At 38.2% G+C, this 14606-nt stretch overlaps 3 protein-coding genes across 6 annotated transcripts; 1 reads left to right on the top strand and 2 right to left on the bottom strand.

Annotated features, from left to right (window-relative positions):
* Positions 1-966: 966 nt before the first annotated feature.
* LOC136783100 (replication factor C subunit 4) lies at positions 967-2898 on the bottom strand. Its single transcript, XM_066742960.1, has 2 exons — positions 2688-2898; positions 967-2609 (listed from the first exon to the last, which is right to left on the bottom strand). The coding sequence occupies exons 1-2, from the start codon at positions 2798-2800 to the stop codon at positions 1652-1654; spliced, it is 1071 nt and encodes a 356-aa protein (XP_066599057.1). The 5' UTR covers positions 2801-2898; the 3' UTR covers positions 967-1651.
* Positions 2899-3190: 292 nt separating this feature from the next.
* Positions 3191-6941, top strand: Vang (Strabismus domain-containing protein Vang). Of its 3 annotated transcripts, none has more exons than XM_066743102.1 (4): positions 3191-3629; positions 3703-4291; positions 4373-4531; positions 4608-6941. In XM_066743102.1, the coding sequence occupies exons 1-4, from the start codon at positions 3499-3501 to the stop codon at positions 5433-5435; spliced, it is 1707 nt and encodes a 568-aa protein (XP_066599199.1). In that variant the 5' UTR covers positions 3191-3498; the 3' UTR covers positions 5436-6941. The 3 variants fall into 3 exon arrangements, with proteins under 3 accessions (XP_066599199.1, XP_066599197.1, XP_066599198.1); XM_066743100.1 differs by having other exon boundaries at positions 3697-4291; positions 4608-6939; XM_066743101.1 differs by having other exon boundaries at positions 3700-4291; positions 4608-6938.
* Positions 6942-6972: 31 nt separating this feature from the next.
* On the bottom strand, positions 6973-12752 carry LOC136783179 (uncharacterized). 2 transcript variants are annotated; one of them, XM_066743103.1, is made up of 6 exons: positions 12615-12752; positions 8865-8991; positions 8151-8348; positions 7504-7935; positions 7187-7420; positions 6973-7112 (listed from the first exon to the last, which is right to left on the bottom strand). In XM_066743103.1, the coding sequence occupies exons 2-6, from the start codon at positions 8931-8933 to the stop codon at positions 6990-6992; spliced, it is 1056 nt and encodes a 351-aa protein (XP_066599200.1). In that variant the 5' UTR covers positions 8934-8991; positions 12615-12752; the 3' UTR covers positions 6973-6989. The 2 variants fall into 2 exon arrangements, with proteins under 2 accessions (XP_066599200.1, XP_066599201.1); XM_066743104.1 differs by lacking the exon at positions 12615-12752 and adding an exon at positions 9068-9178.
* Between the last annotated feature and the right edge of the window lie 1854 nt (positions 12753-14606).

Below are 14606 nucleotides of genomic sequence, written 5' to 3'. Positions count from 1 at the left end.
TATACATTCACTTTTTGTAGCATGCTTTATTAATTTTGTATCTTTGTCTGTCTTTGAAATTCCTAATTAGAATCTGAAATGTGGAAATATTTTCTTTGAAAATCCTTCCACATTTCGGGTTGAATACTCGTTTTTTCAAGTATATTTTTGTTTTCTTTTTGTTTCAGGTGAGGCGGCGCCGCCTCCCTCCCCGACGGTGTGCCACCTTGTCGTGGTGGGGGGGCTCACTTCTACAAGATCCCTTCCGATTAGTAAATGATTCGAATTAATTTTCTGATCTTTGGGAATCTTGTAGAAGTGCCAAGAGCACACCACACCTTAACGGGAATCCGTATACCGACATTACAGGGCGAAAACTATTTCGCATGCAGCGTCGTCATTTGTTGACGGATTGTAAAGTTATTACAGGTTTTTGGAAATGCCAGAAGCTTATCTACTAAGTTACGTTAGGAAAATTAACAAAAAATGAAAAAAAATTTTTGTTTAAATAATTATGTTAACATTATTGAGAAACAACAATTAAATCGCAAAATCCCCCAACGTACTTTACTAGATAATGTTCATACGTTTCCAAAAAGTCCACAAAAATGCAAATCTGTCAAGAAATGACGATGGTGCATGCAAAATAAATAATGGAAGAATTTCGTGTTGGCGACTTCCCGAATACGAAATTCTTCCATTATTTATTTTGCATGCACCATCGTCATTTCTTGACAGATTTGCATTTTTGTGGACTTTTTGGAAACGTATGAACATTATCTAGTAAAGTACGTTGGGGGATTTTGCGATTTAATTGTTGTTTCTCAATAATGTTAACATAATTATTTAAACAAAAATTTTTTTTCATTTTTTGTTAATTTTCCTAACGTAACTTAGTAGATAAGCTTCTGGCATTTCCAAAAACCTGTAATAACTTTACAATCCGTCAACAAATGACGACGTTGCATGCGAAATAGTTTTCGCCCTGTAATGTCGGTATACGGATTCCCGTTAATTATACTATAGTTTTCTTTCCAGGGTTGAATTATATTATTTAATTCATTACTACACTGTCTGATGCCTGAGCTACATATGATTTAATTTCCCATTGTGTATATACGAGATAAGCGAGGATGAGTTATAGATAGGCGCGCGTATTAGCACTACATAGTAAGAGCGCTGGTGTCTTTTTAAAGCAGTTCCTAAATGCATCGAAACATTAGAAAAAGCCATATCTGGCATTGGTTAGATGTATGTACACTTGCATGGACGTTGTAAGTTGAGTTTCGCCAATCAGGTGCAAGTAGTACACAATGAGCGCTCACTGACCGGTTGTTTTTGAACGAGCCCATTGTCAGCAAGCTGAAGTCAGCTGAACTAGGCCAACTTGGTCTAGACTTTTTTTTGAAGTTACTTGACGTTGAGATCCTATTGTCTTTTGATTGAATAATTTTCCTGGATTTAAAAAACTTTCCAATGTCATTACAAAATCTTAAAGTGATTGTTTATACCAAATACCCTTTCTAATGTTTTTCTTTTTTTAAATAACATTTTGTGTAATAGATTGCACCACATTTGCTTCAATATACTTAATAAATGCATTTAAAAAATAAAAATTATTTTATTTTTTATAAGATAATATTAAATTACAACATTTTTTTTAAATATCCTGTTACAAATTAAATGCTTTAATAATAGAGCAGCAGATGTTTATGAGCTGCATATACTCGCTACCACCTTCTATCAATCTGTAACTACACTCTCCAAGTTTCTCTGCTATTAATGCTTTTTGCTGATCACTAAATGAATTATCATTTATGACTTTCTCACTCATTTGTTCAATGATTTGTAAAGCTGCATATGCTTCTAACATAAAATTATCTATAACTTCTTCAACTTCAATGAAAGTTTTAAATTTACACGAATTAATTAAAGCGGTTAACCAAACTTCAGGTACTGAACCAATGATTTCAATAACATCGTCAGATGTTATTTCTGCTTTCTCTCCTTTTAATCTAGTAACTGATTGCATACACGTGATAGCTCTTCTTAAGTCTCCACCAGAAGCATCAACTATTTTCATAAGAACTGTTGTATCAATTCTAAGATTCTCTTCCTTACAAATTAACTCCAATCTTTCTATTATCTTATCCTCTCTAAGTGGCTTGAATCTAAATTTGGTACAGCGAGAAGTCAAAGGCTCTATAATTCTTGAAACATAATTACAAATTAAACAAAATCTTGTGCTATGAGATTCTCTCTCCATTGTACGTCTTAGTGCAGATTGAGCTATACTAGTCATACAATCTGCCTCATCCAAAATGACTATCTTAAATGGTGGGCACTTCTCTCCATCATGTTTAACATTTCCTGCTGACAATTGAGCAAATGTTTTAATTTTCTCTCTTACTACTTGTATACCTCTCTCATCAGATGCGTTAAGCTCCAAAATTCTTTCTTTAAACATATTGCCAAACATTTGCCTTGCTGCTGCTAATATTGTACTAGTTTTACCAGTACCAGGAGGCCCATAAAATAGCAAATTAGGAAAATCACCACCATCTAAACTCTGCTTCAGTACTTTAACAACCTCAGACTGCTCAACAATATCTTCAACTGTTTTTGGTCGACTAAAAATTAATGTATTAAAATGAATTTTAATTGAAATACAATTGTGGCATTTATTCATAATAAAGTTAACTACTCACTATTTTTCAACCCATGGTTGTGTGGGAGGAATTCTCTCTTCCTTATGTTTTGATACAGAGCACTTTCTACTTTCACTTTGCCCTAATTTTCCACTTTTTAAAAACGCTTGCATTCTGGTTGACTAAAATGTATCGTTTTAATCGCAAGGTTAACACTGCTGATAGCTTCGCCGGACATCGGACTAAATTAAACCAATTAAACTACCGCGATTGGCGCGATATTGGCGTCGGCGTTCTCACTCGTCGGGGTAGTTCAGAATGAGCATGATAGGCGCACATCTAATGGGAGTGTTTAAAAATATAACCGTTCAGTGAGCGGCGCTCACTGAGACTCCCTAGAGAAAAACCCTATAATAGTCACTAGCTGGCAAGTCTGGGCCAGTCTGGGCCGTCTGGGCGGTCTGGGCTCCTGGCAACGCTGCCTAGAGATTTAGCTTTTATTCCTAGCAATTACTTAGGAATGTGGAAAGGGTTGAAAAGCAGTGAAGAGGGGGTAGGAATAATATATGCTAGGCGTGTCGGCGTCCGTTTTCTGACGTATAAACAAGGGTTAACAGAAAAATAAATAAATGTTACTAAAAATGGAATAGCGTATTTTTTTTAATATATTTATTTCTGGAACCAGTATGGTCGGTATGATCCAAGCTGGCAAAGTGTGTGAGGATATTCCGGCGTTGCTCCATAGGAAGTTCGTGTTCGAGTTGTAAAAATTTTAATCATTGTTTGTTATAAATACACGCACGTCTTATTGACTCCCAAGGGAGGGAATGTTCGTATGGGGTAGTTCCTGGGCGGTAACCTATGCCGGGGAATGGAGACAGAGAGCGTAAAGTCTGGGGCTAGTGAGCATAGCCTTAGCCACCATAGTAAATCTTCACAGAAACACCACCGAAGTCACAGCTCAAAACAACATCATCGGCAGCATTCTCACAGAAATACTAGGTATATCTTTAACTGTTAATAATATTATTTGTAGCATGGACAAGTTTTGATTAAATATTTTTGCTAGAAGCAGTCGAAATCAGAGGAAAGAGAGGACAAATATAGATGCTAGTGAGATGGCCCCATTCCAAACTACGGTCAATGTTAGAGGAGATAGCGTTGATAATTTGGGTCAAGAAGTGATCGAGGTACAGATTTTACCCCAAGATGAAAACTGGGGAGAGAACACTACTGCAGTCACAGGGAACACATCTGACAGATCTGAATCTACCGAAGATGTAAGCCATTGGCCAAATGATCATGATGGATCCTTTGGGTTTACATGCAATAGATACACAGGCCCTGTAATTGCAATGATTCTTGGGATAAGCGCCTTTCTTAGTCCTATAGCTATGGTCATACTGCCAAAATTAGGATTTTTTCCTGATGCTACTGCTGTACTTACTATGCAGCAGAGACTACAAATGCTGTCGTGTAATGCAGAATGTAAAGGTCAATTGCTTGGACTTGCCTTTAAATTAGTATTATTAGGTATTGGAAGTTGGGCAATATTTTTACGTCCAAGAAATGCCACTATGCCTCGTATATTTTTGTTCAGAGCAGGAGTGCTACTGCTTACTATGCTATGTATTTGTACTTACTGGCTATTCTATGTTGTACAGGTACATACAGTCACATTTGTTAAGCATGATTAAATGTGTAATAGATGAAGTAACAAATGTTATTTTCTTTTTTTATTTTAGTTTACGGAGAGTGCTAAGACTGTTGCTAATGGCGAAATAACAGAGTACAAAAGTTTGGTAAATTATGCTGGTACCCTTACCGACACTTTACTATATATCCACTATATTGCTGTACTACTGATAGAAGTACGTCAATTACAGCCTGTATATTACATTAAGGTATTAATTTTGTTCTCTTTAAAACTTCTACTGATTGCAATGAAGAAAAAAGTGGACAAAGTTTATTTTTTTATAGGTGGTAAGATCGCCAGATGGAGAATCCAGATCGTATGCAATAGGACAATTATCAATACAGAGAGCAGCTGTCTGGATTTTGGAAAAATACTATACAGAATTTCCAATATACAACCCATATCTAGAGCGATTGCCGGTATCAAAATCCGGAAGGAAGCAATCGAGCTTCAAGTTTTACGATGTGGATGGTGCAGTGACCGGAGTGCAGTCTCGAGCAGGAAGTGGAGACAGAGCAGTTCTTGCTGCCCAAGCACGTCGACGAGACTCAAGTCACAACGAGAGATTTTACGAGGAGCACGATTACGAGCGAAGAGTGCGCAAACGGCGGGCAAGACTGATCACAGCAGCAGAAGAGGCTTTTGCACATATAAAACGATTGCATTCTGAGGTAGAAACAGCTCCAAATCCGATGGACCCTATGGAGGCTGCACAAGCGGTTTTCCCATCGATGGCAAGGGCCCTGCAGAAGTACCTGAGGGTGACACGGCAGCAGCCACGACACTCCGTAGAATCCATCCTGAATAGACTGGCCAGGTGCCTTGCACAGGATGCAACACCACGTGCCTTCCTTGAACCCTTCTTTACCACCAGCCCTGTTCTTTCCAACGAGAAAGAACGACAGAAGCGATCCCATCACTGGGCTCTTGTTTGCGAGGGAGAATTACCTTCAAGGCCACTCGCCAATGCTTCGGAATTTCAGCTTAGACAGGGAGAGGTGGCACTTCTCTGTACTGTTTACAGGATTCCCCATTTCAGCTTGACCGAACAATTAGCTCATCCAAAATCCAATAAATTTTTATTGAGATTAAATTCTGAGACTTCTGTATAGTTGAGAGACAGAATCGACATAAGCGTCAAGCTTCTAAGCTGAGAAATTGCCTTAAATTTTTCCACAATAGGCATTCTCTTTTATCATTTCTCATATCTCCTAAAACTTATATTATAGATACAAGCGAGTCGTATGAAATACGCAAAAATACTCAATCGTATATTTGTTGTTTACTTATTTATTTTGCATCTTCTCACTTGTAATTATTGCTCACCATTTTATGAAAATACTCGCACAACGGATTATTTCAATGATAAGTATCTTCGTTTGAACGTATTTCCTCTCTATATAACTTTAATTAGTATATCCTACTAGTAAAGAATTAGCTTTAATGATTAATTAGATGTTTTTTATTTTTTTTATACATTGTTGGGATTATGTAGTATAGACAATCTCGTATATAGGTCTCAATGATACATAGCTTTTCCATCTCATATATCATTTTTTCAGTTACTATTTAAGTCAATCATTATAACTCATACTTCCAATATGTATAATTTTCTCGTACTTTTATTTAAAACAGTACATTTTATTAGTGATAGAACTACGTTTAAATGGAGCTGATCAATCTGATTTGCAACTATATTGATATACTATTTTGTATGGTATTTTAGTGGAGACTGCTTTTGAGTCTACTTTTGCATACGTGGGCCACGTAATTATTGTTGTAATACAAAATGAAATATGTATACATGACAATGAGAAGTTTATTCTACAAACGCTTTACAGCTTGTATATACATTGTATGCATATACAAGAGATCAGTGAATTGTCTATGAGATGTAGACTTACTTAATTATGCTAAGTAAAAAGTTTGTACAGATAAATTTTATAACATTTGCCTGGCTTTGGAGCCTCACATTCCATGAAAAGAGAATAAGAAAGAAAATGAAATTATCAGTTTATATATATGTATATATATATATATATATATTTACATATCAGAATTGTTTCAGGACTGAAATATCCTACTTGCCTCTTGTCGCTGAAATATTTGCTAGTTAAGATGGACAACCTAATTAATAGGTTGGATTATATTGCATCCAATACTTAATATTTCTGAGTATGCAATGTGATCATTTGATTAAGCTTTTATATTAAGTCTTTTTATTTATGTGAGTTTGTGATGACTGTGTATTTATAAAAATAAAAAAGATGTACACTGAAACAATTAATTGGTTAAGTTTTTTCATAAAATTTTCTTACAAAAACATATAAAAGAGGTTACTTGTAGCGAACAGCGATTATAAAATTTTATGCTTAATCCGTCAATGGGCGGGTGTCCAGAGCACCCAAAAAATAGAAATCTAACGGTAACTTGGCGAAAAATTTGTGCAATCACTTACAAGTATTAGCGTTTAATTAATAGAAATAACTTAAAGAAATACAATTGTTGTTTTGTAGCAGAGGGAACATCGCATAGATGATATTTATTGAAAAATAAATCTGAATTTGTAAATATTTTACGTCAGGTAACGAAAAATAAACGGAATGTCCGTGGCACCCCACGCGCCTATCTACGTAAAAAAAAAAAAAAACATACCTATTGGCGGGTTAATAATGTTTGTTGCATTGCACCTTGTTCCACCACTCGCAGCGTTTTTCTATCTGGCTGAAAGCAGTTCCTGGTGGGCAGAGAGAGGAGGTTTTTGACCATCCAGTACAATCATGAAAAACCTTAGGAAAAACAGAAAGTGATAATGATTGCGTTAGAATATTGAGTAATTTTTACAAAACACGATAGGACTTACTTGACACTTGGTTTTCGCATCTGCAAATAATCCCTTCCTGCCGTTGCAGGAAAAATTTGTCTCGGGGATTCTCGTCAAGTTGGGATAATCAGAACCAAGTGGAGTTTGGTTGACCTTTCTATCATGATAATTGGGCCCGCTTATGCGTTGATTATTATTGGACGATCTCGACTGGACGTGTCTGTGATGTCTATCGTGAAACTTGTGCAAGAAACCTTCGTAATCAGTGATTATCTGCAGCCATTAAATCAGAATAATCAATAAAAGACGTTAATCGATGTAAAGAAGAAGAAAGAATAAAGTGACTGATGGATTACTTGATGTGGATTAAAGAGAGCGATACTGTTAATAAAATAATCTTCGTACGGTTGATAGAAGGTTTCAGGCCACTCGTAAGCAATTTTCCAGCTGGGATCGAATTGTGGCTGGATCAGGTGCGTATTGGGTAAGACAAGGGGAACGTTGATCGGCCTGTAGACACCAGGCTTCTCCGGTGGAATGATGGGGGCGAATTGCTTAAAATCCGAGTGCCCATGGAGCATGGAATAAGCGTTCCCATAATTAATAGTTTCTTGGAAAGCCCCATAGCGATTCGGTGCTTTGTAATCTGGTTGATGGTTGGTGCTAATGTATCGATTTTCCACTACGAATGGTTTTGTAATGACGTAAGTAGTATCGACTGCTTTCGGCTGTTTGTAATGGTATCTGCCTTCCGGAGGTGTGTACCTTCCATCGGACGTCAGATAAACCTGGGATATAAATGCACATATAACACTTGTACAATTTAAAATAACAATTAAGAAGACAATAGAATTGACCAATTGGCACTAACCAGTGTACCAGGTTAATCGATCGATTAATTAATGATTGATCGGTTGATCGAAGGAGGTAATCAAGGTGGATAAATTGGAGGTTATTTTGTATTGGTAAAAAGTGGGGAGAAGTTGGTCCGATCATGTCTGACCTTTATCACGTCGGGCATGCGCTGCACATGCTGTGGATGTTTCTGAACATGACGCTGATCAAGCAGTACTCCATCCGGTACCGAGATCCCTTCTTTGTTGAGTCTGTTCAAGGCCAGTCGATCCGTCCTGAATGCATCCTCCGGGATCTTGCCTCCCAAAGCAGGCAGCACTTGTTCCCTGAAGATTTGCCTTTTTTGCTGCAACAATAATCCTCGGTTTATCTTGGCTCTCGCTAAGTTCGCTCGAAAATCAACCGATCGACGCACGATTCGTTCACATTGCGCTCTTTGATTGAATTCAACAGTAGTGCAGGGGTCCCGGACTTGCGAAAGGAAGACATCACTGGGGGAATAAACACAAGCAGCCGGGTGAAAGTGTTATATTCGTAGAAATATTAGCTTCGAGTTTTTCCTGCGGCATTCGTATATATAAATAGCACTTTAACATTGCGATATCTCGCGTTCGCGAGAGATACAATCATCAACGGTCATCGGACGAACCGTTTCGAACGAATATCTTAACGCGAGACTAAAATTCACACATTGGCACAATTAATTAAGTCGAGCTCCTCAAATTCCACCAAACTTCAACATTTTTCCGAATCGCGTTATTAGCAATTTTACGAAACAAAATGGACGAAGTAATGAAAAAATCTGTTAGTCGAAGATCGTGCGTGGTCGGACGAAAAATCGGAGGGATGCGCTCGATCGAACCTTTTCCGCCTGGGAGTCCCTCAGGATTAGAACGATTAGGATCGATCTACACCAGATTCCAATTTCCATTGTTGTTTTCCTCTCCGCTCTAGAAGACTTCGTTGTTTCGATGCATTTTCGGTCCGGTCTATGAGGAAGAAGAAAAAATAAATTAGAAACATGTACACACACATATATATAGCCTACACATTAACGTTGCATACTTTGACTGATGGAAGTTTGGGCTATAATTAATTCGTTGGAAGGATAACGCGTGCGAAGAATCTGAGAGTGAAAGGTTGTTTGGTGTTAGCGGAAGTTTTGACGCGGGTTGGCATTGCTTCACTGCTGCGTTAGATGCTCCGCCGTCTGCGTGCTCGGTGTACTCTGCTCGAAGGCTTGAACGCGTCACGCAGTAACGTTACTATATATGTAACATTTACGCGTCTACATTAATCCTGGCAAGACCCGCGGGGTTACAGTGACGGTTTCTCATCCCCTTGAGTTGATTGCTTCTCGTCAACGATATATATATATATATATATGTATACCAAAACCCAGGACAGGATTATTAATATTATCAAACTAGGGGATAAAGCAATCTGGATCTACCGTATCAGACAAAACAGACTATAAGCAACGTCTAATTATTCCATCAGTAGTCGAGTGTTTGAAGCGACGTATACGTCAATATTATTGGATTAAATTACGAGTCTAAATGTTATCACCAAGGTATAATTAATTTTACATATGTATTATTTGGAAGTTGGGGTGGTGAGGTGCATTTGTCATATAATACTGAAGAACGCGTGATCAATTGCGAAACGTTTGGGATTCTCTCGTGGTAGATGCACCGGGATACAAAGGCAACTTACTCACGGAAGTACCTCGCCTATGTAAGAGAGGGAGAGCGTTTACCCGAACAAAACACACGTTTCTCTCGTCAACTGTGAGAAGAACCAGCTGCAAAACGCTCGCTCGAAGTTCATATTTCAATTACACAATTCTGGATCATCACCACGCGTGATAACTTTAAAACCCTGGAGAGAAAAATTTTCACGAGTTTTTCGTCGTTTATTTTTGCATGTGAATTTTATTTTGTGATTTACGATAAATATGGAAAATGAATTTTGCTCGTATGGGTAGCCGAGGGAAATGATAAAACACTTAGAACAATGATCACTTTGTTGAAATAAATTTTTGGTTGGGTGAATGCTAATGAAGTTTAATTAAAATAATTTATTTAAATGATAAAAATTTATTTATTTGAATCGAATTATTTTTTTCTCACTGTGCCATATATGGGGTATTTAACACGTAAAATTGCGCGTGGGAATAAATAAATCAGAGGGAACAATAAATAGAGTAAGTGGAATCGTTTTGTGGTATTCCAGGTTTGTCCTTGACACGTGGGGATTTATGGACGTCATCGTTGGGATCCCAGCGCCAGCAGGCGATTCCGGTGAGCGCGAAAAATTATGCAACGTCGATATCGAAATTGGAGTCACGCGGCGAGCTAGTGCAATTCTAGGTGAAAGTATGAAGCGCTCCGCGCGTATACACAGAATCGACGGGACGACATCTCGATGAGAAGATTTACATAACGCTGGTGTAGGACGCTTGGTCAGGCAGAACTTCAGCACAGCAGCAGCAGCAGCAGCAGAAATATAGAAAAAGGGTGTGCTTTTGCAACTTTTGAAAGAAGATATTGAAGAAATCGTTGCTTGGCTTCTTTCACTCTTCACTACACATACAGGATGTTCTTTTTAAGAACCTCCGATCCTTGTCAAATCTTCATTTTAAAATTGGAATTTTGATATTTGAATTCTAGATATTTAATTATCTTAAAAACACTTTGGAAGAATTATTAACGTTCATTTATTAATATAACTGGAACCAACTGTGTTTATTTTTATGCAATAATTATAAAAGCTATACTATTACGTATTTTAAAAATATAAAAAAATGTTAATTACTTCACAGGATAGCTGCATATCTGTGTAAAATTGAATTGCCTCGCTGTGAAAAATATTAATTGAGAATAAACAAAATTACAAGTGTGTATAAGTTTTTTATAATATGGACACAGTGTATATAGAAAGATGTGAGAAATTTCCCCTTGAATCGAGCCTGAAAGAGAGGATTCATTTCGCGTAATTAAAGAGTAGTGATTACGTATTATACACGATGGGTTGGTTATAGGATCTATCAATTTCTACCTGCAGAGTCATTCGGACGGTACGAAGAAAATCGACGCTCCTATCCTTTCGTTAGAAATCGCCAGTGAGGAGGAAAGCTGAAATAATCGAGTAAAAATCTCGCCCGTTTTCGTTGTCTGTCTGGGATGAGAGTGAAAGGCTCTTAAGGGGGTGGAGTTATGGATCGACGAGATCGAAAGACGGAGAACGTCGGAGCATCGCGATTGCGGCTTCCCGGAGAAGGTATATATTTATCATTGACGTTGTATTTTTATTCAAATTTTGTTGCGTGGAACGTTAAAAAATTCATCGCTTCTTAGATATTTTATAAATGGAACGATTATCAGTTTACCAAAATTGGAGCCCTTTTAAAAATTTTATTTAAGATTTGAAAAAATTCTTGAACTGTTTTTTCGCGAATGTTTATATATATATATAGTATACAATGTTTAGCGAACGAGATGATTATTGGTTACGCAAGCAGGACGAGTAAAATGGCAGGTTGCAGCTCGTGCTGGACGTGGATAGATGAGAGGACTAGCCAGGAGCAGCCAGCTGCTATCGTCCGTTCTCACGAGTGGAGCACGAGACAAATCGACCCACTTGGACTACTTGGCGAATCTCGCGCCCCGACGCGTCTTTCACCTGACAGCCATCGAGTCCATTCTAGGTACACCGAGCCAACAACAACGTTCCCTCGTGCCAACAATTATTAATTATCGCAATCTCCGATTGTCTTCGATTTTACGACACGATGCCGAGAGGCGAATTAATCGAACGCTCGCGAGAGCTCGTCTGACCCAGAATGCCTTTTTTCACTGCAGCGTTTAGCGAGCCTCCACCGGCTCGTTTTTGCGTTTTCTTCATCCCTCTTGCACGATCCACGCTCTGGCCGTACGCGACGCGGTTGAAACGAATTCGTGGATCGTTTGACGAGCGAAACACGAGACAAATCGACCCACTCGATCCGTTTCGCGATTCTCGCGCTCCAACGTATTTTTTACCACAGCCTTTTCTACTTTAAGGAAATATTTTCTTCGTGATAATAATTATTAATTGTCGCAATCTTTCTCCCACTGGATTCGATTTTATCATACTCAGTCGAGAGTAGAATTAATTAAACACTCGCGAGAGAGTTTGTTTCATCTAGAAAGACTTTTTCCACTGTTACGTTTAGCGAACCCCCCGTGACTCTCGATTTTTCTGCTTTTTTCTTCTCCCCGGCCCTCTTACACGAGATCAACGCTGGCTGTACGTGACGGTTGAAACGAATTCGTGGATCGTCCTGGATAATTTCAAGCCTCGACCCAACCCCTCCAATCACAGCTGCACGTGAACCGCAACTATCACAGTTGCTCGTAAATCACACGAGGAACATCGCTGCACTTTTCCTTGTTTTTTTATACTGTCCTATGCTCGAACTGCGATTCACCCATGATTCGACGAACCTGGTCTTATTTATTTTTGCGTTGGTTTAAATTTAAAAATAAATTCATGGATTGTTTTTCTTTGGTAAACAAAACTGGGTGGTTTGTCGAGTGGCTTTTTAAATTGGTTTAAAATCGTTACTCACTGTAGAAAATTCGCCGATATTCAGGGTCTTGGTTGGTATAGTTGATGGTTGAGGCTGAGGTTGGTGAAGAGGATACTGAGCAGTTTTGCTGTAGGCCAACGCGAGATATACTCGGGGCTGCTAAACACGTGACTCGACATCTCTATGACTTTCACCAGTTCTGCACCAACTACAATTATCTCAGGGGTGATCACAATCACGTGGTGGTTATCTTCGTCCAATAATTTCTAATGGTCGATCATCCAATATTGTTCCAAAAGCTCTATTAGGGAATGCCTGGAGATTGCTCTGGTCGAATAATAACTGGGATAAACGTTGGATTATTTTGATAAGAAAATGTGCAATTGAATGAAATTTTACAATAATTTTTTCAATGTTAAAGAGATTTTTAAAAACTTTGCATTGTGTACACATATAGAGCAGTGATTATTTCTACCGCGAGATTCAACGTCTAATTGCAAAACGAGTGTTTCTTAATGTCACGAGCGAAGCCCCTCATAAGTGATTTCCTTGTTAAAGCTAATGCATGGATCATTCTACCGTGCATAAATCCGTGGATCGTTTTCAACGATCGGTGATCAATAGTGGACAGATTCGCGCGATTAGCATTCCCCGAAGATTTATCAGTCCACGACTCGTTACAATCGTTAATTAGCTTCTTGTGCAACGAGCAGCAAGAATCTGTAACGAATTCTTGAAGGAATTGCGAAAAGTGAGATTTATCATGCGTATAATAAACTAGCTTCGTTATGTGGCTGGATTTATCGTACATAAATCCTCTCGAATGGCGTTAAGTTTAAGACATTGGCGTAAAATCGTGAAGACCGTTAGAGATCGCCCGTAAAATTAACAATGGAAGAGTCTCGTTCAATTGAAAGCTGCACTAGCATTTTTCTCTTCTTCTTCATCTCTGTTCCGAAGAATAATGAATAGAGCCTGTACCAACACACTCAGAAATTGCTTTTTACTAGCGATTGTCACTTTCTCACGCAATGAATAACAGATTTTTTCTTTCAGGGTGACGCATCCTCGTTCGGACTCTTTAAACAGTTTCATTACCCACGCATTGCTCTCGTTCCACGACGCCTACTGACAGAAATTTCAATTCTCTATAATAAAGCAGGATACTGTTAATTTTTAATGTTTGTTTAAAATTCGAAAATTAAACAAATTCCTCTTTACATTGTGCATCTGAAAGAATTTTCATGTAGATATTTTTTAAAGATGGCATACAGGAGCTGACTCGACAGTCTTTCACATTTCGATGAAATTTAGAATTAAATATATCGAGCAAGATTGGTTAAATAAAAATTATTCTTATGATAAAAAATGTATAATAGTGACATTGATTATTATTGCGAACAGAAAAATCGAGTAAAACGAATCTTACCTTCGCAATTAAAAAAAAAAAATCGGTGTATAAAGAAAATGCAATTATCTCGTGTTTTATCGTTACCCCCTCGAAACAAAGCAGTTTTATCGACGAATTCTCGGTTTCTCTCGTTCGTAGTAGAAAAATCGGCACGAAGAGGGCGCTAAGAAACATTTACTATGAAAATAGCACGGTCGGTACGATCGGTTATAGATCGATGTATAGGAGAGGAAACATTAGTTATGGGAGATTGGATATAAAAGAGAAATGTGTGCAAGAGGTGTAGGAGGGGGGGGGGGGGGGATGGGTAGGAATTGAAATATTATGCGAGCAGCACCAGCGGCTTGGCATAACATTAGGCGAAAAACATACAAGGGAAAAAGTTAATAGAGTAAGAGAACGTTTCAGCTGACTGCAAGTGGAAACAAAGCAGTCATACGCAGACATTGCTGCAGCGTTAGCTTTCTAATTTGCAATTTCACTGTCTGCACTCGACTCGAGCATTTCCCATTCCATCGCAACTCGTAACGAATTTTCGCCCTTAAACCTTGATCCTACCGCAGTTAAGGGAAGATCGTGAGAGACAGGAGAGAGTACAAAAGCTACTGACAAAAAGTCAG

Source organism: Prorops nasuta, unplaced genomic scaffold, assembly GCF_024137725.1.
Source record: "Prorops nasuta isolate Cenicafe-Biocafe unplaced genomic scaffold, Cenicafe_Pnas_1.2 PNAS00032, whole genome shotgun sequence".
Lineage (NCBI taxonomy): Eukaryota > Metazoa > Arthropoda > Insecta > Hymenoptera > Bethylidae > Prorops > Prorops nasuta.
The sequence above is the reverse complement of the archived record's forward strand: the minus strand, read 5'-3'. Positions and strand labels throughout refer to the sequence as shown.